This window comes from Solea solea, chromosome 7 (genome assembly GCF_958295425.1).
Source record: "Solea solea chromosome 7, fSolSol10.1, whole genome shotgun sequence".
Lineage (NCBI taxonomy): Eukaryota > Metazoa > Chordata > Actinopteri > Pleuronectiformes > Soleidae > Solea > Solea solea.
This window is the reverse complement of record NC_081140.1, coordinates 27,190,564-27,214,280: the sequence shown is the minus strand read 5'-3', so window position 1 is coordinate 27,214,280 and position 23,717 is coordinate 27,190,564. Positions and strand designations below refer to the sequence as shown.

The 23,717-nt window shown below is 39.4% G+C and overlaps 2 protein-coding genes across 3 annotated transcripts; one reads left to right on the top strand and one right to left on the bottom strand.

Annotated features, from left to right (window-relative positions):
* Positions 1-3,759: 3,759 nt before the first annotated feature.
* Positions 3,760-7,463, bottom strand: si:ch211-105f12.2 (RIMS-binding protein 2-like). Of its 2 annotated transcripts, none has more exons than XM_058634502.1 (5): positions 7,185-7,463; positions 4,885-5,041; positions 4,522-4,643; positions 4,180-4,251; positions 3,760-4,101 (listed from the first exon to the last, which is right to left on the bottom strand). In XM_058634502.1, the coding sequence occupies exons 1-5, from the start codon at positions 7,407-7,409 to the stop codon at positions 4,036-4,038; spliced, it is 642 nt and encodes a 213-aa protein (XP_058490485.1). In that variant the 5' UTR covers positions 7,410-7,463; the 3' UTR covers positions 3,760-4,035. The 2 variants fall into 2 exon arrangements, with proteins under 2 accessions (XP_058490485.1, XP_058490486.1); XM_058634503.1 differs by having other exon boundaries at positions 4,522-4,625.
* A 3,489-nt stretch (positions 7,464-10,952) lies between these two features.
* On the top strand, positions 10,953-17,140 carry ywhag2 (3-monooxygenase/tryptophan 5-monooxygenase activation protein, gamma polypeptide 2). The gene is made up of 2 exons (XM_058634601.1): positions 10,953-11,291; positions 14,092-17,140. The coding sequence occupies exons 1-2, from the start codon at positions 11,205-11,207 to the stop codon at positions 14,746-14,748; spliced, it is 744 nt and encodes a 247-aa protein (XP_058490584.1). The 5' UTR covers positions 10,953-11,204; the 3' UTR covers positions 14,749-17,140.
* Positions 17,141-23,717: the final 6,577 nt, after the last annotated feature.

Sequence of the window (23,717 nt, the reverse complement as noted above, 5' to 3'; positions counted from 1 at the left end):
AGCGACCTCTACCATCAGTCTTTTTACATTTACTGAAAAACATTTTCACTGTTGTTTCAATCTTTACGCTGCGACATCGGTGTGTTTTGGTCGATTGACATTTTCCGTGAATTATTGTTGTCGATCAATATCGTTTGACGACTTAAAAGTAGGCGTTGCCTCAGAACTTGACTGTATGACCTTAAAAGGTATGAGCTCCTGCTTGGCATCAACAGTGCAGCGTGTGTACAAGTGTGTGCTTGTGAGGACCGAAAACACATACGGTTTCCAATATCTATGTTCACACATATTTTAAAAGTCAAATTTTAGTTAGACAAACACAGTAATTTAACTGTGAGGACATGTTGATGTTGTGGGGACATTTTGGGCAGTTTCCGGTTTAACTTGTTGGCTAGTTGTTAGCATTGGCTACGTGTATTTCTAAAAGTCTAATTTTAATCGGACAAACACAATTATTTTTTTGTTGTTTTTAAGGTCATGCTAATGTACTAATTGTGAGGACATTTTGTCATTCAGTACTTTTCCATGCACATGTAAGTTGAGCTACGGTTGTAGCTTAGCTACGTCGTTCACCTGGACAATTGTCCTTGTATGTATTGAATGAAGTGTGTCCAAATCTGCAACATAATATAAGGACATTTTGAACAGGTTCTCACTTCGGGAATACATTTAATGAATATTAAATATCTATGAATGTCCCTGCGGTAAGTGTGTGTGTGTGTGTACATGCTAAGTAAATGTCCTAAATTTCATGTGGATTTCTGAGATGCTGTATTTCTACTTCTTGAAACTTTCCCAGTGTGTCATGGTTGCAAGAAGCTACATGACACATGTGGACAAAAATCTCACCTGCACTCACCTGCCAGTTTATTAGGTACACCTGTATGTCAGTTTTTAACACAAATGTCTGTAAAATGTAATATCCAAAAGTTCCTATCCCTTTATCTTTACACTGAGCAGCAATAAACCATTTATAATTTTGCTATTTACCGGTTTGTTCATATTTTAGAAAAATTACCAAGACAATAATTAGAAATGATATTTAATTCAATTCAAATGACTTAGTTTAATTGCAACTGGACTTGCTTGAGTTAAGTTGTAACTTACCTTTAAAACTTTTTTTTTTAACTTAACTCAAGAAATCAACATGCAAATATGACAACCTGACATACTATAAATAACATGTTGGAAAATATACACCTGCACTATATATTAACATGTTTTTAATGCATTACAGATATATATCTACCTGTATATGCACATTTTAAAACAGTTTCATTATGTTAATACTATTAATTCACTGCAACTAGAAGCCAAATGGTTTTAAACTGATTTAAGTCTTCTTGTTTTAAGGAAGATAATCTGCCAATTGGGTTTGCAAATCTGCAGCCAACTTCAAATTGTAATGTGCCTTCAAACGATATTAAAAATACATGAAAAACAAGACACAACTGGCCAAAAGGTAAGAAATTTGTACTTAAAGCAAGCAAAGAAACTCAGTCTTCCTTTAGTTGATGAGCCGAATTTAAGGCATTATAACCAATTTCTTATATTTGCACACACACCAATCTGTGATAGGGAATTTAACACACATTTAATACACACTGTTTTATCTTGTTACTGGCAATTAAAGCTTTTTTTTTTCTTGATGCAAATATTAATTAGGCTTATTTTACTTACTTGCGAAACCAATTATGTGTAAGTGTAATTTATCTTTGTACAGTATAAAAACATTCAGGTGCTGGTCATGTCTGAGGAACACAAAAAAGGGGAAATAACAACACTTTACTGACTTTTATTTGTTTTGTACACACGAGTGAACAAGTCATTTTAGTGTGTTGTGGTTTTTCACTATGAGACAGAGAATGAACCACCTGTTTTTGCATTCTCAGCTTTTGTTGTTTTGAAATGGTACTGCCTTTTTAATGTTTTTATTATATTAATTATTTCTGTAATATTATTTTAGATCTCTGTCAAAGCACTTGTGTATGACAAGTTCACAAAAAATAATAATAAAAAAAAAAAATTTAGACACGTGCATGAGTTCACTTCCTTACGTGTGTGCGTGTGTGTGTGTGTTTCCTGTGTAAACCACGTGGCTCAGACGGGGGTTAATAAAAAAGATCACGTTCACTTCTGGGTTCTCTTTCTCGTGTGGACTCGAGATGCTGGTAAGACGACTGTCAAATCTGACAATCTCTGCTTTTAAAATAATAATAGTAATTATCATAATAATGTTAACAAATCTTGATTTTATCCGCTGTGAAATGCACTTTAAAATGCACTTAAACGTAAACTTTACCCTAAAATGTCATCATAACTGAGTGTCAACTGTTTCCTGTTTGACTCTGTGATAAAAATGTGTTTCGAGTAAGTTGATTTGTAAATGTTTTGGTTATTTAACAGTGAACCAGCATGACTGGAGTGTTTGCAGTGGAGCAACCGAGAACTCCTGATATACAGTGTTGTCACCCATAAAGTAGAAAGCACTACTAAACGTCATTACACAGTGTAGTGTTTCCTACTTTATGGATGAGTGCACTGTTGGCTGCAGAGGGAGTCAAAGAAGAGACCGAACAACGTGACAAAGACTTTTATCAACTGCTGCATTTATTTCTCTGTCTGTGTAGTTATTATTATTATTATTATTATTATTATCATTATCATTATCATTATTATTATTATTATTATTATCATTATTATTATTAATAATAATAATAATAATAATAATAATAATAAGTATTATATGTATTGATATTTTATTCACAGGTAAATTCAAGTTCTGATTTACATGTTTTTACATCATTCATGTACTTAACGTTAACTAAAATACTCACACTAACACACCTACGGACTAAAATGTCCTCATTGAAACGATTGTCCAAAAAGTCGATTGGACGATTCAAATCACTTGGCAATTTATGGGCAAAAATATTGAATATGTATGGAAAGGACTCATCAAAACGCAAAAATTAAAAATATTTCCCGCCAACTACCAATTATAGAAAACATATAAACAAGGTGTAAGGCAAACAGGGACATACTATATTTATACAGTATATCATTAAGGCTAAAATAATCATTATAAGCATTATATTTATGTTTCTTTTTAAAAGTATGTATGTTTATGTGTGTAAGAGAATACTTGTACTGTCAATGCTGAATTTTAGGCATAGGTTTCTAAAACACTGGTCATTTTCTTGATTTTCTTTTTCAATAATTTGTAATGTTTGAAAAAAGCAATAAATCAATTATATAAGGTTTTGCATGACTATGTTGTAGGTTTTCACTTTGTGGAACCCAATTTTATATTATCAGTAATAAATAATCAGCTCTATTACTGATAATTGGGTTCAGTTATAGCATTTAAAGTAGTAATTTTGTACAAAATGTTAAATACATTGTATATACAAAATTTAATTACAGTTTTTGGGTCATTGTCAGATTTTAATTAAATTAAACAAAAAACACCTGCAATAAATCATTAATAAAAGGGATGTGTGACTATTATTATCTTCCGGAACAATACCATGTAACGGATAATTGTTACGATAATGTAAATGTAACAATCGTTTAGGATTTTCTTATTTAATGATTTTTACATCACAATAAATGAATTAGACAAGGATTGTATGACTACTGTAAGTGTATTGTATGACTGACATTTGATTTTCCATCGACATCAGGTCAACTTTTAGCTATAATAATATTATAAATAAACAAAATCTATACTATAATGAATTTTCACAATAATTATTTGATTTGAAAATAAAATTTATTTAGATAAAAAAAGTCATTATGTCACTTTAAGGAATTATTCTCAAAAACATTGCAATATATGAATTATACAAAGATTGTAAGAATATGTTGTTGATTAATTTGACTTTCCGTCATTCTGAGCGACACTAATGTAGTCGTGTGTTCACATGTGTACAACAAAACAAAATGATAATTCAGCAATTTTTTTAAAATCATGACCTGATTTCTGTGTGTGTTTGTGTGTATGGGACATGGCATTTTATAGCACCACGTGTTTTAATCCCACGGCAGCGGCTGCAGGAAATTTGAAGGAACCAAACCTCGTCGTCCATGCACATCCCCCTGAAATTTACATGAAAGTAAAGTTGATGTGCAAAGAATTTCACCAATTCATTGTAACTGTAAACTGATGCGACTCACATAGTAAAATCCATCTTGATCCATGTCACCCAGCACATAAATGATGTCTCCTGAATGAAAGCCGAGCTCAGTCTGAGGAGAGGAAATATTAAAGTCAAAGCAACGTTAACTAAAATACTCACACTAACATACCTATGGACAAAAATGACCTCATTGAGACCCATTCAAATCCATATTTATCATGACAAAAACTTGGCAAGTTATGGGTTAAAAACTTAGCAAAATTCATTAATGTTTGTATGATGAGGACTGATAATTTCTAATATCTGATAATTATTTATACAATTTTTATCACTTCATTATTTTAGCTAATACGGGGTCATGTATGATTTCAGTGCTTACGTCACTGTCCACGTTGGGTGAACTTTCCCATGGATCATAATCAAATAAGGCGATCATTCGTTGAACAACCACATCGTCAGAGATGCTGGACACGTCGCTTAGATCTGGAGAGAAAGGAAAATCTGTGAATCAGAAACACACACATGTAATCACTGACAATACAGAAAATCAGGTTAGTGGACTGTGTAGAATTTTACTTTTCAGGAAATTTTTTGACAAAAACTCTACATAATATATAAATATATGTGTATATACACAACCAGTCAAAATTTTGGACGCAACTTTCCATTTACTTGTTCCAAACATGGAAAAAAGAAAATAGACAGCTGTTGCTCTGTCAGTGTCGTGCAGGAGCTGTTATACCTGTGTTGTCCACAGGGAGGAATCCCTGCTGCATGAGTAGACGTTTCATGTGCTCATCGTCCACCGGGATCTCGGTGACCATGTTACTTGGCACATAACCTGAGAGACCACCAGACTCACCATGATAGAAACCGTCGGAATCTTTGTCTCCAAACACCTGACAAATGCATAAAAAGTTGGTATTTTCACAAAATAGCTACCATTGAGACAGCGATGCACAAATAAGCTACCTGGTGTACATAATTTATTTATTTAGGCCACACTTTGTCAAATTTGTATGTTTGTTTCTATTTGAGTGAAGGATGGTCACAAAGTAAGAATTCCATTGCTCAGTGTACTGTGCAAATGACAAATAAATATCTCGAATATTTTACAAGTTACAAGTTATGAGTTTTCTTATTAAACTAGTTTCTATATTCTGGGTGTATATTTTCAAATAAGCCCCTCTCGGTTTCTACCATGTTTTCACTTATAACTTTTCCTCACTTTTCAAGTGATCTTTCCTGGATTTACCGTACATGTGTGAAATAACTACATAAAATAATAAGGAAATATTAGATATCACAAACGGTCTAAGATTTACGGTAAGGAGAAGTACGCATGCCAAATCCTGTCACGACCACAGGGTGGTAACAAAAGGGGTATTTAAACTTCAACGCCACCTACAGACCCTCAACCCTGACGAAGTGTCATGATTTTTGCAAAGTAAAACGGGGTATGGGTTAGGACAATGTGTACCAAGTTTGAAGTGGATCTGGCCAAATGTTTCGGAGGAATTGGTTAAGATTTGAACACTGAAAAAGGCGGAAAAATATGGACACAATCCAAAGTAGATGACTTTTTGTTGGGTGTGGCCAAAACACAAAATTACACCTTTTACCAAGTGTCATACTAGGGCTGGGCGATATGGACCAAAAACAAGCTGATCAAAATATCTCCTCACTGACGCTCTCGTCAGGCGCGCTGTTTCAGACCAAAATCACACCCCCAGAACGTGGACTGTGTTGTGATTGGCCAGCCAACAAGAGCTTTCCCACTGTCCTGTGATTGGCCAGGTACCTGGAAGTGACGTAATTAGCAGGTCAGCTCTCAGATACGCAGCTCCCCCTCTGGCACGATGGATGCTCTGCATCTCAGCAGCTACAACGTGAGTATTTATTCTTCTGCTGCAGTTAAATGTACACAACCGGATGTGCCCGGACTAGTGCCCACACCAGGAGGCGCTATGGTGGTGAGAGGAGTGAGGTTTACTGATGACATCATCAGCAAACGCAAGTGCCTTTCCGCTTTGCAGAGCCCAGGAAAACAATAAAACCCTATTTTCTCAGCCCTATAACTCTTACTACAGGTATATCGCCCAGCCCTATGTCATACACGTAGCTCATGTTGGATCAGAACTTTTGAAGTGATCTTGTGAGTTTTTAGGTCCTGCAAGGCCCTAAAAAGTGCCCTTAGAGAGCTGCAGGCAAAACATTTTTTGATAATTCTACAGCCATAAAGTCAAAATGAATACAGGCTCATGAGAGGGTTTAACCGAAAACAACTGCTTTGACAGTCACTAGTGTGTTGCGTATAAAACCATGTCACGGCAGTTTCACACAGCCGTTCTATGACGACCCCACCCGTGTTGAGAAGGTACTGTGAAGAAATGGAAAACAATGTGACTGATACCAAACCGAGTAGCGTAGAGCAGAGCTGAGTAGTGCTAGAACGGTATGATAGAAAAACCACCAATAGAGTTGGGCAGCGGTGGAAAGTACTACTTTTTAAAATCACATCTGTTACTAAATGGCCTGAATAAATAAATAAAATAAATAAATCATGCACCAGAAATCACGCACCATCACAGGTGAATGAATGATAAGGACAGGTGAGTGACTGATGAGGACAGGTGAATGATGATGAGGGCAGGTGGATGAAAGATGAGGACAGGTGAATGATGATGAGGACAGGGGAATGAATGATGAGGACAGGTGAGTGAAGAAAACTGGTAAATGATGAGGACAGGTGAATGATGAGGGCAGGCGAATGATGTGGACAGCTGAATGTGACCCATGTTGACTGATACATTGTGTTTACAGTACATTTTAAACAAGCTACTTTTTTTACTTTAACCTGAGTACATTTTTACTCCAGTACTGGAGTAAAAATGTATCAAAAATAGTGGTACTTTTACTTGAGTAGAATATTTCAGTACTCTTTTTTACCTCTGGAGTAGGGTCTTCACACCAGTTGGAGTTTGGGCGCTAAAGTTACATAAACTCTAACTCTAATGTTTTATGACATCACATGGATCTTACCTTGATTATCTGTCCTGGTACAAAGGGAAGCTCCTCTGCAGCCGTCTCATGGTTGGGGGACATGGCTGCAGGGTTGTACGGGTAAAGGGCCACAAAGAGTCGCAATGTGCATGGAATGGATACCTGGCTCGCCGTCTCCAGCTCCCACTCCCTGAGATCCTCAGGAGAAGCGAGCCTCACTTCGTCTGGGTAAATCAACACATCCAGCTCCAGCCTCGGCTCCATTTACAGCAGAGTGAGCATCCACGGACACACGGCTGCCGCAGACACAGGCAGGACCTCTCCTTATCCTTATCCTAATTTGAGGTAACTAAGCTAAGCAAAGGGAGGAGCGGTAATCCTCTTTGACTGAAGTGGATGAGTTGATTGGTTCAGCTCAGCATGAGGCACTCAGAGCCTCTACATGCAAACTAACTGATAGAACATGGTTAAAGTCGCCAGAGAAAACAAAGAAATGCTGAGTCATCCTGTTACGCAGCTCACTTGCCATGTAGACTCTGGTAATGTAATAATTTCCTGACATTGCTATAATCTATATTAGTTGTTACATTAATGGGAGGTTATTACATTATCAGGTCCGTCTTAACCCTTTAACACCTAGGTCTGGACATCAATTTTTTTTGCTTATTTAAACCATAAAAGGACCAGAAAATGTCCTGTAAGTCAGTGCTTTTTGCCCATTTTTCCAGAATGACTTTCAATATCTGGCAGTTATTTAAAATTTACTGCATTAAAATGGTATGTTAACAATTTAAAATCACAGAAAAGAAAAAGTTTTATTGCGTGTTAAATTTGAAATGTGGAACAGTAGAAAACATATTTGAAATAACATTTTAATCTTTGTCTCAATGTCCAAAAACCGGACAAAAAATGGAAACCTATGTACAGGCAGCTGGACAGGACAGGTGAATGAATGATAAGGACAGGTGAATGAATGATGTGGACAGGTGAATGAATGATGAGGAAAGGTGAATTAATGATGTGGACAGGTGAGTGATGATGAGGACAGGTGAATGATGTGGACAGGTGAATGAATGATGAGGACAGGTGAATGATGTGGACAGGTGAATGATGATGACAGGTGAATGATGTGGACAGGTGAATGATGATGACAGGTGAATGTGAATCTTTGTCTTAGTGTCCAAAAACAGGACAAAAAATGGAAACCTATGTACAGGCAGCTGGACAGGACAGGTGAATGAATGATAAGGACAGGTGAATGAATGATGGGGACAGTTGAATGAATGAATGATGAGGACAGGTGAATTAATGATGTGGACAGGTGAGTGATGTGGACAGGTGAATGATGTGGACAGGTGAATGAATGATGAGGACAGGTGAATGATGTGGACAGGTGAATGATATGGACAGGTGAATGATGATGACAGGTGAATGATGATGACAGGTGAATGTATGATGTGGACAGGTGAATGAATGATGAGGACAGGTGAATGTGACCTTTGACCCATGTGACATCTGACATTTACTCAGGGTCAAACATTTAAATTAGACAAATTCATACTCAGAATTTAACACACACAAAACTGTAAACGTTGGTTCAGAGTTAAACCAGCAATATTATTTTAATCTACTGAATTTTGACTCGACTTGTTCTTCTCACGTCATGACTTGACCTAGTTACGCATCACTGGAAGACGACACTTCCTGTCTTGACCCTTGAGCAGGTCATAAGGTCATCAGGAGATAATCTGCTGCTGAGGAGGAAGAGTAAGGTTTAACTAATCCCTCTCTGTATGTGTGTTCTTGTATTTATATCTTTGTGAGGTCCAAAACACCAGAGAAGAACAGCTGTTGGTTTTATTGATATTACTTTAAACATTTTGAAAAATAAAGTTGCCAATACATCGTGTATGTGTTAATCCTGGTAAGTAAGTGAGTTAAAATAAATCAAGTACTTTGGAATGGCAACCTGAATAAATAATAACAATAATAATAATAATCAGCTCAATGTTTAAAATAATAATTATTAATTGACGAATGCCAATACTTTTTTGTATTATTATTATTATTATTATCATTATTTTTTTATTGGCTGAAATCATATTATTAATAGTTAAAATATGATAAGATATGGGTCCTCATAAATGACTGAGATCACAGTCACAGTAAAACGTCTTATCCTTGTATGCTTTCACTTCCATTTGTGTCCAGCAGAGGTCGCTGTGAGCATTGTGTTACTAATCATGCACTCAATGTAGCCTGCACTGTTACAAGACTCACACACCCATATATTGCATTGTTGGGAAAATTACTTTGGAAATGTAGTTGGTTACAATTACAAGTTACCCTGTTGAAAATGTAACAGTAGTATAACTATTTCAATTACTTTCTCAAAGTAATATAACTAATTACATTTGATTACATTTTGATTACTTTTCTTAATTTATATGTGGATTAAAACCATGTATCATTATTTTAGAATTAACCAAATATCTGTTCTTTACACAAATAATAAACTGATAACAAAACATGATGAAATGTAAATAAATAATAAAAAATGTGTTTGTTGCTTTATATGTGTACAGCATGTGGAAAACATGATACCATGTTCACCTAATGACAAATGTAGACAATTTAGACAACAGCACTTCTTATGACAACCCAGATAAGTGATGGCATTAATGTTCTATAAAATAGACCAAAATTATAAAGATGAAACTGTTCAAAGGTCAATGTTCTTTTATGTGTTCAAAAGTAAACCATACATTATGAGTCTAACCTGGTCTAACATTTTCAAAATCCCAGATCAACTATTAAAGATTGCACCACAAGGTGGCGCTTCAAGGTCATATTTGGAAGAAAAAAAACTATATCATCTTTGAGACTGATGGTTAGGCTACATCTTACTTCATTGTACACTGTTCTTGCATCAGAAATGATATGAAACTAAAGCTGACCTTGTCACAGAAGGTTGGCACTTCTTCCCCATGTTATTGTATGTGAGTGCGTGCAGTTAAAGCTATAGGCTAGTAGGCTACGTAGCTTTAGATGTGTCCTCCAGTTCGACATCGGCTGAGAGAGCCAATCACAGGTGTCGGCTTTAGAAGGAGGACATTGATATGAAAAAAAGTATTTGATAAATCCGATTGATTTTTAAAATGTAACTGAAATTGTAATCATGGAATTTCCAAAAGTACTGTAATTAAATTACACATTTTCTCCCAGTAATGTAACGGATTCCAATTATTTAAATTTTGTAATAAATTACGTTACATGTACATTCTTTACTCCCCAACACTGTATATGTGTGTATATATATATATATATAATTTCCCTTCTGTTATATTTATTTAGCATGTTTTATTTGACCATAGCAGCATTTTTAATGTCTGCTTGTGTGTGTGTGTATATATATGTATCTTTGTATATATATATGTATATATATACATACATATATATGTATATATACACATATATATATATATACATATATACATTTGTATGTGTGTACATACATACATACATACATATATATATATATATATATATATATGTGTACAAGTGGAACGCGCACCATTGCTTCCTAAAAAAACGAACAACTATTCCCAGGAGACCTTTGGGCCTGACTGAGGCCATGGATCCGGCCCTGTAGCCTCAGCCTGGGTCTCTCTCTGCTTCCCATGTATGGAGAGAGAGTTACATCACTGACACAGACTCCCACCTTTCTGAGAGATGACGTAGCCGAGAAGAAGAGGGAGAGAGACACGGAGAGAGAGGGAGAGTGTGTGAGGAGGGAGGGAGAGAGAGAGAGAGAGAGAGAGGGTGTCCCGTCTACACGGAGCACAGACAGACAGCAGGGAACAGCTGCATCGTGAGGCTCGCGTTATAGCATTTCACTGCACTGCGATTGAATCCTATCAATATTTTCATCCACTAAAAAAAGAAAATACATTTAAAAAAAAAAAATTTTTTTAGTAGAATCAGCTCGGGAGAGGTGAAGAAAAAACCACCACCACCCCCCACCCCTCCCCAAAAAAACCTCCTCCTCATCCAAAAATCATGGTAGACCGCGAGCAGCTGGTGCAGAAAGCCAGGCTGGCTGAGCAGGCGGAGAGGTACGACGACATGGCGGCAGCTATGAAGTCGGTAAGTTGGAGCAGAACGCGCGTGTGTATGTGTGTGTGTGTGTGCTGCGTCTTTCACTGTCGCTGTTCTTTCTAACTCTCCCCTACCTCCCTACCTCCCCCCCTCACAACCACCACCACCCGTGCGTAAAAGCGCACCGCGCGTAATTCTCCATTACTACTAAATGTGGGAGGCGGCGCTGCTTATTCGTGCCGCACTTGAAGCGAAACGTCGCGGTGAAGTCTTTAATGAATCCATGTGTTTTGTAATTTGATTCCAGCTTCATTTTCGTAAAATGTATTCATTCATTCATTTATTTATTTCTAGAGTTATCGAGTTATTCTGTGTCAGTTTTGGGGCGGTGCCTTTTTGTCCTCGCGTACAGGGCCCCGAGTTTGATTCCTCACTTAATCAGGAGGCTCTTCATGTAAAGGCTCTGCTTCTATTGTATTTTGCTCGCTCCTACCCCCTCCCTTTCTTTATGGTGCCACCTCCCCTCCTTCCCTCCCTTTACACCACTTTTCGCAAGATCTTGTGCTGCTGGGATGTGCCATGTGAGGTGGGCTACTGGGGGGGAAAAGCCTATCTGCAGCAGCAGCTGCTGAGTCCTCCTCCTCCTCTCTTTGTCACATTAATTCAAATCCATCAAACAATCTGCCTACTTTTCCTCCCCTCCTGCAGTATGCACCAGCCATTTTTTGATGCACAATCAACCAACCAACTGAAAACGGTTAAAATAACAATAATAAAACTGCTCCTTCCTCCAAACACACATAGGAGGCAGTAGAATCTCTCTCCCTCTCTCCTTCTCTCTCTCTCTCACACACAGTCTAGAATATTCTTTGTCATATTGCAGTGAGTCTGTGTTTGAACGCAGGCAGGCAGGAGGCTCCTGTGTCCTCAACGTTGCTCCATTTCGCCACATCGGGTTTGCATTGTATGTAAAATCTTTGTGCTCGAGTCTGATTAAGTTGTCTAGTACATGATGCAAACATGGCGTCACAGGAGATTTCTCAGCTTTTTCAGCCACTTTTGAAGCCTTTGTCTGCTTTTTTTCCCTCCCCTGACCCTCACTCACTCCCTCCCCGTCTTCTGGGAAGTGGATTCACCAGTGGTGAAAAAAAGTGCTGTGTCACACCAGCATCCTGGGAATCTGTGCTCGGTAGCCTGCATGAGCTCACACGTCGTGGAGATGAGGAAAATCATGGCTTTACATGAATTTACATTTAGCCTTTAGTGTGTGTTCCTCAGGAGAGAAGGAGCGAGTCCCTCCGAGGTCGTTTGTCATGCGGGGGTTTCTGGTTGCAGGAGGTGTGTGTGTGTGTATGGGAAGGGATTCCTTTCGCTTGAAACAATCTGCCATGTCAGTGCGGTCCAAAATCCCCCCACCCCTCCTCCCCCTTTTCTTTCCCTTTTGTTTTTTGCAGGGGTGTGTACTCAAACTTTCCTATCAGAGGGATTCCCTTCCTCATTTAAGCCGTCCATTGCCTTCATGTGTGTACATATATATATTATATATATATATATCTCATAAAATCTATACATATTTATGAATTAAAGTTTCACTTTTTCTAATGTGCAGCTCTTTTGGCCGAAGAACCAACAGCAAGCAACCAAAAAAAATGGATTCATTGAGCCACAGTTGACCTTTTTGCCTTGTATTAGTGCCAGGTCCCAAAAGACCAAAGAATCAATGTCAATGTTTTTGGGTTTTGGGCTTTTAAAAAAACGTGCTCTGCTTCCGCTCAGCTGTGTGACCTCGTCAGCCATCTTTGTGCTGTCAAAAACACACACAAGATTATGACGCCGTATATTTATTTATTTTTTTAACATCATTATCCCCCCGTGCTGTTGTTCCTTTAATTGAGGCATTGCGGCGCCTTCCCGACGGTCGCTCTAATCCGTCAAAGAGTCTAAATTTAACAATCCGACAATGTCATGTTGTGGTGTATTTATTGGACAGGTAAAAAGGTCAGCTTCAGCCGGAGAGAAGGTCACAGGGACACGTGAACCGCCTGTGCAGTGATGGTTTTCATTTACAGTGCAGCTGGCCACCCCGAGTGCATGTGGGAACATTTTAGCCACCTCCAACACTCCTTTAACTCCCTCCCTCCCTCCTCCGCTGCTGCTGCTGCTGCCGACTATCTTGAATATCATTTCTCACTAACTAGCATTAGCCGACCACGTGACCGCCGCAGCCTCTGGTGCACTAAATGAACGGATTGCCATGGAAACTGAGAATTTCTTTCTACATGACGAGTGAAATATTGCTCTTCTCCTCCTCCCGTTACCGTGGACGGCCGGTTACTGGTTGTGACTCCAGGTTTTGTTTCGTGCAAGAAGAAAGGAAAACTAATGCAGCTAATGATTATCCTCATTATTATTACCGATTCATCATTTTCCTTGATGTTACAGTCTGTAAACACCATAGACGTGTGTAAAAAAATATGGACATAGTCTTCCAGTTTTCTGGTTTTCCAGATGAGGGCGACTGCAGAAGATGAGCTTCTACTTCTCATTTCGTTTACAACGTCAGTAAACTAGATAATACATATACTATTATAATACTTGACACATATGAGTGTGATTGACAGCTAGTATTGTTCCAGGCTTCGTAACAGGAACTGAGATTCTTATTGGTGACGTCAAGACTGGCTGGCACTTGGTGAACACCCGGCGACACATGGAGATACAAAAGAATTGCTTGGTTTTACTCAAAGTCTCGTAATAGAGATCTTCTCCGATTTCTGGTGCCTTCACTCCCAGCTTATAAGCTTAATTTCTTCTTTCTTCCATTTCCCTGTTCTTCTTCTCCCTTCAGGTAACGGAGCTGAACGAGGCTCTGTCCAACGAGGAGAGGAACCTCCTGTCTGTGGCGTACAAGAATGTGGTGGGTGCCCGCCGCTCCTCCTGGAGGGTGATCTCCAGCATCGAGCAGAAGACCTCGACCGACGGCAACGAGAAGAAGATTGAGATGGTCAGGGCCTACAGGGAGAAGATTGAGAAGGAGCTGGAGGCCGTGTGCCAGGATGTGCTCAACCTCCTGGACAACTTCCTGATCAAGAACTGCAGCGAGACGCAGCACGAGAGCAAGGTCTTCTACCTGAAGATGAAGGGCGACTACTACCGGTACCTGGCCGAGGTGGCCACGGGCGAGAAGAGAACCACGGTGGTGGAGTCGTCGGAGAAGGCCTACAACGAGGCCCATGAAATCAGCAAGGAGCACATGCAGCCCACGCACCCCATCCGCCTGGGCCTGGCTCTCAACTACTCTGTGTTTTACTACGAGATCCAGAACGCGCCGGAGCAGGCCTGTCACCTGGCCAAGACCGCCTTCGATGACGCCATCGCTGAGCTGGACACCCTGAACGAGGACTCCTACAAAGACTCCACTCTCATCATGCAGCTGCTTCGAGACAACTTAACACTGTGGACAAGTGACCAGCAGGATGACGAGGGCGGGGAGGGCAACAATTAAAAGAGAAACCCACGCCTCGCCCAAAAGAAAATATGAGAAGGGGCCGGTGGACTTTTGGCAGCCGCTTTTGCCGATGATACTACCGCAAGCAGCAGTTCTTTATTTTTCCATGTGTTAAAAGAAAAGAATCAAAAGAGAGGAGAGAGTGGAGGTTAAATCTTAGTTTAAATACATATATATAGAAATATATATACGGTTGAAAGGGGGGCCTCCGTCTTCTTGATTTTCTCTTTGACATTTGCCAAAAAAAACCACTGAAGTGTCAGTCAATCGAGCCTGAAAGTGGTTGTTGTTGGATTGGAATGGCAGGCGGCCTCGCATTGGCATAGGAACTGGTCTTGTTCTGTCAAGATAAGCTGCTTAGGTAGGGTTTTTTTGCGTGATAGGAGATGCATTTGAAGTCGCTCGAAAGAGACAGAGAGAGAGAGAAAAGGCTTGAATGGGAATGTCTCACCAAACTAGTTTGCATTGGTTCCAGCCGTAGACGGTAGACAGTACGAGAAAGATGACGGATGTTTCCATCCTTAAACCCCAAAAATGACAACCAAAAAAAAACTAAAATTAAAAAAATTAAAGGGTACATTTCGTTTGTGTCTAAAGTGAATTTGGCTTTCTCACAGATTAGTCTTGTTTTGTCACTGGAACCATAGATTCTTTTGGAGGTGATGATTATTAACGGGCAGGGAGAGAGAGAGACTTACAAAACGATATATAAGATATATAAAACAAAAATGACGACGACAAAAAAAAAAAAAGAAAATACAAATAAAAGCAGCAGCTTCTGAGTTTGTGGTTTACTTCTGTGTTTGTTTATTCAATGCACTTGCCTACTATACTGTTTCTTCAGTGTAAGTTGATGATGATGATGATGACAACAATAATAATATCGACGATTCAATATTGTGCATGCCTGGTGATGTATTTATATACAAGTAGCTTGACTTTATTATTAACTTATACTGTGGGTGTTAATACGTATTCATATGATTGAGAAAAAAACATTTCTAATTTATTTTCGTTTTGTTATTATATGGGGGTTTCTTCTTCTTTTTTTTCTCTTTTGTTTTGGATTTGCTATACCAAAATGGTGATGATCGTAAACATTGAGCTGTAAAATGGGCGCTGCTATAGTGACATGCAAATAAATATGTGTATTTAATTTGTTAATGAAAGAAGAAGAAAAAAAAGTAAAGGGAAATAAATAAAAGCCCACCAGTGCTCACTTCATCTTACAGCTGGTGTTTGTCACAATGACGTATGATGATGATGATGCTATATTTTCCTGACATTTTCCCGGGCTGTTATGATTCACAGACATGGACCATAGTTTTTTTGTTTTTATACCTTTTAGCTGTTCCTGAGTTACAAAGAAAAAAAAATATATATATCTTGAATGTGAGTCATTATGTAGCAGTTGCACAAGAAACCGAATTAATAGCTATGATAATAATAATAAAAAAGAATATGACTAAATTATTCATGCGCCATTTTACGTGGTGGTGGTCTAGTGTATTGTTGTATCGTCATCCATAATTGTCAATTTATTTGGTTTTCTTAATTCACAGTTTGTGCTTTATTTTTTGTGTGCCAGTATTTTTTAAGTTAAGTGACAAACTGTAGATATATATGAATATTAAAATATTAAACACTAAAACACAATGGGGGGAGGGGGTTCACTAGAAATTGATTATTATTGAGGAGGAGAACCCGGGAAAAGCTGCTTCAGCTGCACAGGAGGGATTTATCTCCACAACGCTGCTACGTTTAAGAGTATCATGACTATAACATAAATATATTCATGCCGTTTATTTTTTTTTTAAAAAGATAACAGAAAGATTTAAGGTCACACACACACACACACACACACACACATGCCAATGATGTCGCCATCATGACTCAGCGTCTGTGAGCTCATATCTCACAAGTCACGGCTTTGCTTTGATTTATTCTAACGTAGCCTTTTCAAGGCAACAACTGCATGAAAGCGTAAAAAACAAAACACGCCAAACTGCGCAAACACAAAGCGAATAAATGTCAATGTTTTAAGTGACGTTTTAAAGTGTTTGAAAAAAAATTAATGTTTCTCTCGTTTGCTTTCTTTCTTTTTTTTTAATTATTTGTTTGTTTTTAATTGCAAAAATCAGGAGACTTTCACTCATTGTATTTGTTTTAATTATTATTATTGTTATTATTATCATTATTATTATTATTTTGTGCTCTGTGGTTTGTGTTTTATTATTTTTCATTATTTAATTTCTAGTAAAAGCACTGAGGATTAGATTAGATCAGATCCGGGAAGAGGTGACCTGCTGGAAACTTTAGCGTACAACATGTATATGATGGTTTGAGGAGGGTTTTTTCTTTCTTGCTAATTAAAGGTTATTTGTTGATATTTGTAGTAATTCTACATTTTCTTTTTCACTCACGCAACGCAGGCATTCAACGACAGACGGAGCAGAAACACAGCGGCTTACTCTTCTTAAGTTAATGGCTGCGTGGAGTTTTACAGCCAACGTGACCTTATGTGATCCTTTGTGGTTCACATGTAGGACATTTTGTGAATGTGAGGACACGTTGTCTGCTCCTCACTTTCAGTTACATCCTAAAGTTTTTAGGTTACGACCTGGTTTTAGGGTCAGGCTTAGAATTAGGTTTAGGGTTATGATCAGACATTTTAGTTCTGATGGTTAAAGACAGGGTTAAAAGCATTAAATCGGAGTGTCCTCATTAGATGGCTTTTTAGGACCTATTTTGAGGCATAAACACTGAACTTGTGAAGACCACATGGAGACCAAAACCTGGCCCCAATGAGGCTAGTATTAGTAGAATTAGTAGGCTAATGGAAGTTTAGTCTAGCTGCACAAACCTGTGTGTGTGACTGTTCACATCCATATCAGGTTGGGAATGTCTGCACGGTACAGTAAAAGCCTGCACTACTGCATGTGTGTGTCTGTGGGTGAACATATGAGATGGAGGCTGTGCTTGTGTGTGTGTGTCTGTGTGTTAAAGCTGCTGTGCAGAGACACTGACGGTTGGCTCGTTTAAAGGCCGCGTTGCTAATCATTAATTAAATTAGACCACAGATGAGAGGATGTGAGAAAACAGATTTTTATGACGGCACAAACTACCATAGCTTCCATAAAACAATAACCCAGGACGGAGAGCGCAGGTCTCCGTGTGTTGGGGGTGTAAATAACAACGCACATATGTGCAGTATATACGTGAGGCTCAGATGAGCAGGAATGGAGCCCTCGTTCAGACTGATTGATAAGCAGCAGAAGGCACCAAAGCTGCTGGATCATCCGCCCTCAGACTGCAGCTCCTTGCTGCAGCTCCTGCTGCACTGAACCTTTCATGAGATGAAATCCTGTGCTTTGAACACTCGTCCCCTGCCAGCCAATCACAGGCGGGCACTCGCTCCACATCCACCAATCCTCTCCCTGTTACTAGGGCTATAATAAGTATCCACCATGAGCCCAGCTCCTCACTGCACTGCTCACACACCTATTGCATCTTATATGTCAGCATATATATATATATATATATGTGTATATATATATATATATACATATATATTTATACTGTATATATATATATACATACTGTATATAATATAATATTTTCATATGTTTGTATGTGTATATACTGTATATGCGTGTGTGTGTGTGTATCGGTGTGTGTATTTATAGGTGTATTATATGTGTGTATATATATATATATATAGTATATGTTTACATAAGGGGATTCAGCACCAATCTGTCTTCCCTCCCTGCTTGTGTTTTAATGCGTTGCTACAATTTCAGGCACGTTTGCATGTATTTATTGATACATTTTAATGATATTACACTCTCTGGCAGCCAAATTCGCAGTATAGCTACAAACTCCTACAAGCACCTTTTTTAGTGTCAAATTAACATAAAATTAAATCGAAAAGTACACGTGTTCAGGTCACAAATACACAGTCGCTGCTGTGTTTAATCACTTTCATCACATTTTTTCCCCTCCTCCCCTACCTGTGATGATGATGAACAAGTGATCGTGGAGCCGTCGTTATGTCATCTGCAGGTGAACACCCTCCACATCGCTGCATCGATTTCCTCGTCCGGTTGCCATGGCGACACTTTCACCAACAAAGAAATGATCACAAATCGACTCTGGGAGCCAGATTTTCATGAGCTCTTTAAACTCCTCTCTCTGTTTTAGGTCAGGTTGAGGAATACGAGTTCACTGAAGGGGAAAAATAAAGTAAAAATAGAGTGAAATACTGCTTGTACGTTTTCAGATTATTGGATAAACTTGACGTTTTGCACATTAAGAACTTCCTGGCTACAATTTTTTTCTTTTTTTTAAGGGTTCTTGATCACACAAGTATGTCGCCACTAAATTTTGCTAAGAATCTTCCCACTGATGACGTCATAAATTTTGTCCTACTGTTAAACACTTTGTCTACAAGTATATGTACCTATTCAATTATGGTAAGAATCTATCCACTGATGACACGCCAATTTTTTTTGCACATTTTCAAGAAATTGCGATCTCTTATAATAGACATAACTGTAGATTTCGTATTACGAATATGGTGGCAATGTAAATGTAACATGGTTTAAAAGTTTTCCTTTACCTTGTTAGCCAGTTTTGGCGTGTATCTTCCACTTTCCACCTTATCAACTGATGTTACGGAGGCGTGGTCGTCATTTCAGATTTGACGGGTCGACCACACCTCCTGCCATCCGGTTGCTCCCCAGCTACCATCAAGGCCCAAAAACATTTAATCTTTGTGCCATGTGGGAACCAAATAAAAGATTAATTTGTTTTAATTATAAAAACAGGCTGCTGTGGCTACTTTTGGAGCTGTGGATTACAAAATGGGTAGTGACTGAAAGAACGAGATTGTGGATATAAGCGGCCAAAATGGGTTTTCTCTGCAGGTTCTTTAGGCCCTCCCTTTAGGGAGATAGGGTGAGAAGCTCGGTCATCCGGCATCCATCGAGAGGAGCCAGACGAGGTGGCTTGGGCACCTGGTTAGGATGCCTCCTGGACGCCTCTCTGGTGAGGTGTTCTGGGCACATCCCACTGAGAGGAGGCCCCAGGGAAGAGCCAGGACTCACTAGAGTGGATGGTTGGATTACAAGATGGGACACTAGGAGATGCAGTGTCTAGCATTGTTGATGCACAGCAAGAAGCGCAGATCTTGGTTCAGCTGAGGGTCTTTTGTTTGTTCTCATTGAACCTCTGGAGTAAGTGATGAGTTAAGTTGAATGATTTTATTGAAGACAACTCAGATCCGAGTAGAACTGAGACAATGCCTGACATCTGCAAAGTGAAGCATCATCGCAGATTCTGGTGAGCAGCGTGCCAGGTCTGATAGATAGTGTATCTGGTCGCCTTGGTATCTAGGGAAAGGCGCCTATTTTCTCCAGGTTCTCCCGTTTCTTTCCACCTTCCAAAATTTTTTTTGGTGTTAATGTGACAGTGAATGGTTGTTCATCTCTGTGTAATGGCCCTGTGATTGACTGGAGATCTGTCCAAGTTGTACCCCCCTTTCACCTGATGTCAGCTGGGATTGGCTGCAGCTCCCCCCCGCGAACCTCACGTGGAGGACAAAGTGTTAGAAAATGGATGGATGGATCACAAAATGGCAACTGGATGACGGCAAACAAAAGAACAAAGAGCCTGAGGTTTGTCTGATTTCAAGACATGATGCATGAAGATCGATGGAGTCTGTAGGTCTGGAGTCTGACCCATCAAAGGTAAAAACTCAGATTTTAAGCATAATTCAACCGAGATTCTTCAAAGCTGAGACCACGCCAACGTGATGAGATGACATTTCAGCACAGACACCGTTAGAGCAGACAGACGTGTCAGCTTGTGCAAAGTCTAAATTCAAACTTAACGTCATCTGCACCTCAAAGATGCTCAGAAGATAATAGCTGCACAGCTCCAGAAATATCAACCCATTAGAGGGATGGATGGAGGGAAGTGGGGAGGAAGAAAGGGATGGAAAGAAAGTGGGAACTGATGTGGAGACAGATCTATAAATAGGCCTCTCTCCCTGCAGCCTGTGAGTAGACAGTGAGTAGACCAGAGACATCAATGTGACAGCCCCTCTCTCTCTCTCTGCCTCTGTGTGAGGACGTCCTCACTTCATATCTTCACATCACAGAGTGTGATTCATCAGTTTTACCCCAGCTGAGCAAACACATGACATGGAATTACACAGGTAACGCGAATGAGTCACTGTGATTTACACTCTTTCAGGTATGTTTTTTTTCCCTCCATCACAGCTTTAAAGCCGTAATACGTAACTTTTAAATACAAACTGCGAGGACTCATTTCCACCAAGCAGAACAGGGTATGAATAAACTTTTTTTTAATGTCTTTAACCTTGTTCTTTCTCTCCCTAGTTTGTGTCTTTCATTCCTGTCCTCTCTCTCACTCTGTCCTCATCTTGCAGGTTGCAGGATCCAGATCCAGTTTCGAGGCTATTGTTATTATCATCACTGATTATTTTACTGAAATTTGAACTTGATACAATTGTTGTATTTCTGCTCCTGGTATCTCTCTTCTGTCTCTACCTCACCTCCCTCTTGTCCTTTCTCTCCCCCCTTCCTGTCCCCCACCTCTCCTCTGTCCCCTATTTTTCCTTTCACTGTAACCTGTCTTGGCCGATGCTGCACACCTTTGAGTCTGGTTCTGTCAGAGATTTTTTCTCTAAAGACTTTTCTCGTCTTGATGTTCACTGAAAGCTGCTTCACCCAACACATTTGTCGATCACATACCCATTTACACGCTCAGGGTTAACTGTCTTGCTTTGGGACACTTCTTCATGTAGACTAGTGGGCCGGGAGTTGAGCCCACACGAAAGATGACTGACTCACTCTACTACTGAGCTACTGTTGTCCAGTCTGTTACCTTGCATAGAAATATAGATTTTTATGGATCAGAAGAGTATTGCACATAAATGTTCTGGCTAATGCAAGTGCATGACTCAGCAAACATACATCATGCTAATCATGTCGTTTTTAGCTATTTTAATACATAAATGTTAAATAGTATGTCTTTAAATCATGACACATATAAAGGCACTGCTGACTCTTTCCGGCCTCAAAGACAGCAGTTCTGCATAACTGCTGCAAAATGAATTATTCACACTAACATTCAGACTTTTGTATTATTTATGTAAAAGCCACAGTGTTGAGCTGAAGGTTTTAAAGGACTATTTTTAAGGGAGCAATTGTCCCAAAACATTACAGGATATTTAGAATCAGACATAAAAGTCTCTCCTTCAGGCTGAAGCTCTCAACACCACCTTCTGTTCTTTCATTTATCTTGACTGTTTAGATACCTGTGAGTGAATATTCATTCTTTACTCATAAATATGTCACTTATCTTGTGATTCACAGATAAAGAATTTAGCTTTTAGCTGCCATTTTGGCAGCTGAATTATGCGCGTTTGTGCTACGACGACTCCGCCCACATTGAGGCAGTGCTATGAAGTCACATAGTTACAACTGTCTCATGGAAAAGTGCCATAAGACATTTTTTTCACAGACGGTCTTTTGTGTACGTGACCTATCAGAGGATCCTCCACAGATCTTTGTGTGACCCCCTCTGACAGCACTGACCGGGGGGGTTGGGTGGGTGTCTACAGCACGAAAGCCTCACACAGTGAAACAGCTAATGTGCTAAATTTAGCTGCATCTGTATTAGAAGGTGAATGAATATCTTTCCAGGCCAGTCCGTATTTCTGCTTCTCATCATATTATTTTACCATAAACGTGTGTGTGTCGTGGGTCCATCTGTGTGAAGTCTGACTCATTATGTACTGTATGTGGGCAAAGGTGGGATTACTAGGAAAGAATAAAAAGAAGAAGGAGAATGAGAAAAACCTTTGTACACCGTGCAGCCTGTAGAAGAAGGAGGTGTACATTTCAGCTGACATGGGGCCAGTGGGGGTCAGTTGTGGTGAATCACAGGCACAGAGAAGGGTGCAGTGGGGGGTGGGGTGCAGTGTAGGGTGGACAGTGACGTGGAGCCAGCTGAGGTTAAAGCTGTAAAACGTGGTATGCTGGAAGAGATGCAGGATTAACAGTGAGATCTGAGGGTCAGCGTGGAGCTGGATGTGGACGTGGAAACAAAGAGAGTCTGGGTGTGGAACCACCAGACGCTGAGGCAATATTTCCTCTGCCCATCCACGAAACAACGACACCACAGTCACAGCCCAGACAGAAAGACCGTACTATTCATTTCAGTCGAAGAGAATAGAATTTGGGCAGTGGAAGCCTGGGGGGGTGGAGCAGTCATACAGTGAAGTTACTACTCGGTATGAGCGCAGTATTGTGCTGTTGCATGGCAACAGTTTCCACAGAAATCTTTGCTCAGAAACACTCTTTGGTCTTCACATAACTGCAACAAGCAGAGGGAAAGAAATGGGCTGACTGCAGGAATACAAATGGTCTTGGGAACCGTTTCAGCTAAATTTGAATTTGAATTGAGTTTATTTGTTTCATAATCGTTTTCTTTCTGTGTTGTTTTTACTGGACAAAGCCATCTCAGGGTGCAGGTTATTTTATTTGTGATGGAAAATCATGGAAAATCACGTAATGTCATGTAATGTCATGTAATGTAAATTATGTTGTTTATCACAGAACAATAGCAAAGAGCTCTTAGTCAGATCAGTCAATTAACCTTCAGAAACATGTTTTAGTTTCTCTGAAACTGGTCTTGACTTGGTCTTACCCAGCCATGGTCTTGGTCTTCTTGACTAAGTTTTGATCCCTAAAAGGTCTCGTCTTAGTCTTGGTTCACTCTGCTCTTGGTCTTGACTTGGTCTTACCCTGCCATGGTCTTGATCTTCTTGACTAAGTGTTGGTCCCTGAAAGGTCTTGTCTTGGTATTGGTTCACTCTGGTCTTGGTCTTGACTAAGTGTTGGTCTCTAAAAGCTCTTGTCTTGCTCAAGGTTCACTCT